At 54.7% G+C, this 1,149-nt stretch overlaps 1 protein-coding gene across 2 annotated transcripts in view; it reads left to right on the top strand.

Annotated features, from left to right (window-relative positions):
• IST1 (increased sodium tolerance 1 homolog (yeast)) overlaps positions 1–1,149 on the top strand; it is a 6,726-nt gene that overhangs the window by 3,936 nt on the left and 1,641 nt on the right. The window contains exon 7 of one of the 2 annotated variants that reach the window (XM_010141197.1): positions 18–107. The exons of the other annotated variant lie outside the window; for it this stretch is intronic. Coding sequence (XP_010139499.1) covers positions 18–107 — 90 coding nt within the window. The remainder of the gene's footprint in view (positions 1–17; positions 108–1,149) is intronic. 2 annotated transcript variants of the gene reach the window in all.

Here is a 1,149-nt window from a genome sequence, read left to right on the forward strand (position 1 = left end):
ACCTCTCTGTACGGGAGAACTTCAGTGGCCTGCCAGTGGGGACCTACCAGCCTTTCACCAACATCCACCCCCCTCCCATTCCAGCAACCCCCCCGGCATACGAGTCTGTAAGTGTCTGAGCTGAGTCACCACTGCGGGCAGCAGAGGGAACCGGGGCAGAGTGCGGCGGTAGCCAGCGAAAAGGCAGCTGTCCACGCAGCGCACTGCTGTCAGCCTTTGGAGCTGCTGGGGTGGTGCTTGGCGTGGCCTGTGGGCGTGGTGCATCACTGAGTGTGATGGGATCATCCTCATGTGATGGGAGAATGACTTGTGAGAGGTTCCTTGTTCAGCTCTGTGTTTTGGCTGCAAGGAAAAGCCAGGATTTACTGCGTTGTTAAAGTGGTGGTAGACAGTTAAAAAGAGTCCACAGTGCTGGGGCATTTTCCAACGTGAAGGGTTCATCACCTTCTGTCTGTTTAATTATGGCTTTTGAGCTAATTCATGGCTAGGCTGGATGTCGATTTTTGCTGACCCAGATGACATGTTAAACACTCTTCCCTTCCCAGACTTCTCAGTCCTTGGGGACGGGGAAGGAGAGGCTGGAGTCTTCTCTTTCTGTGCTCGTCCATGTTTTTGTTGCTGCAGTTCACGATCATGCCTCCCATTCTGCTCTCGGTGACGTGCTGCTTGTTTCTGTAGTGTCCCGAGCACCAGTGCGTGCTGACACCTTGTACAGCTGTGCAGCAGCCACTGAGTCCAAGAGGTGCAGTGCTCTTGGAGGGGTGTTAATGGGTGGGGGTGGATGTCACTGACTGCGGCCCACAGGGAATGAGGAGTTAAACCAGCACACCTGACCATCCCACTGGCCTTTGTCCCAACCGGACAGAGACCCGGGACAGTGTCATTTCTATCCCTGCTGTAATTACAAGGGCCTGTCTGTTCTTCCAGAGAGAAGGGAAGTGGTAGTGGTGGTGACGGTGACATGGATGAAGAGGGCAGACTTCTCCCACTGAGGTTCTCGATAAGCGTTAGGGACCTGCTGGTGCATGTGCCCTGTTTACCCAGTTCCAGAATCTGGCCAGCACAGCCACCTCCATGGACAGAGAGTGGGAGGGAAGTCAGAGCTCTGCCACCTTCTCTCGGAACGGGAGGCAGATTCTTCTGAGCTGA

The sequence above is a fragment of the Buceros rhinoceros genome, unplaced genomic scaffold (genome assembly GCF_000710305.1).
Source record: "Buceros rhinoceros silvestris isolate BGI_N320 unplaced genomic scaffold, ASM71030v1 scaffold26148, whole genome shotgun sequence".
NCBI lineage: Eukaryota > Metazoa > Chordata > Aves > Bucerotiformes > Bucerotidae > Buceros > Buceros rhinoceros.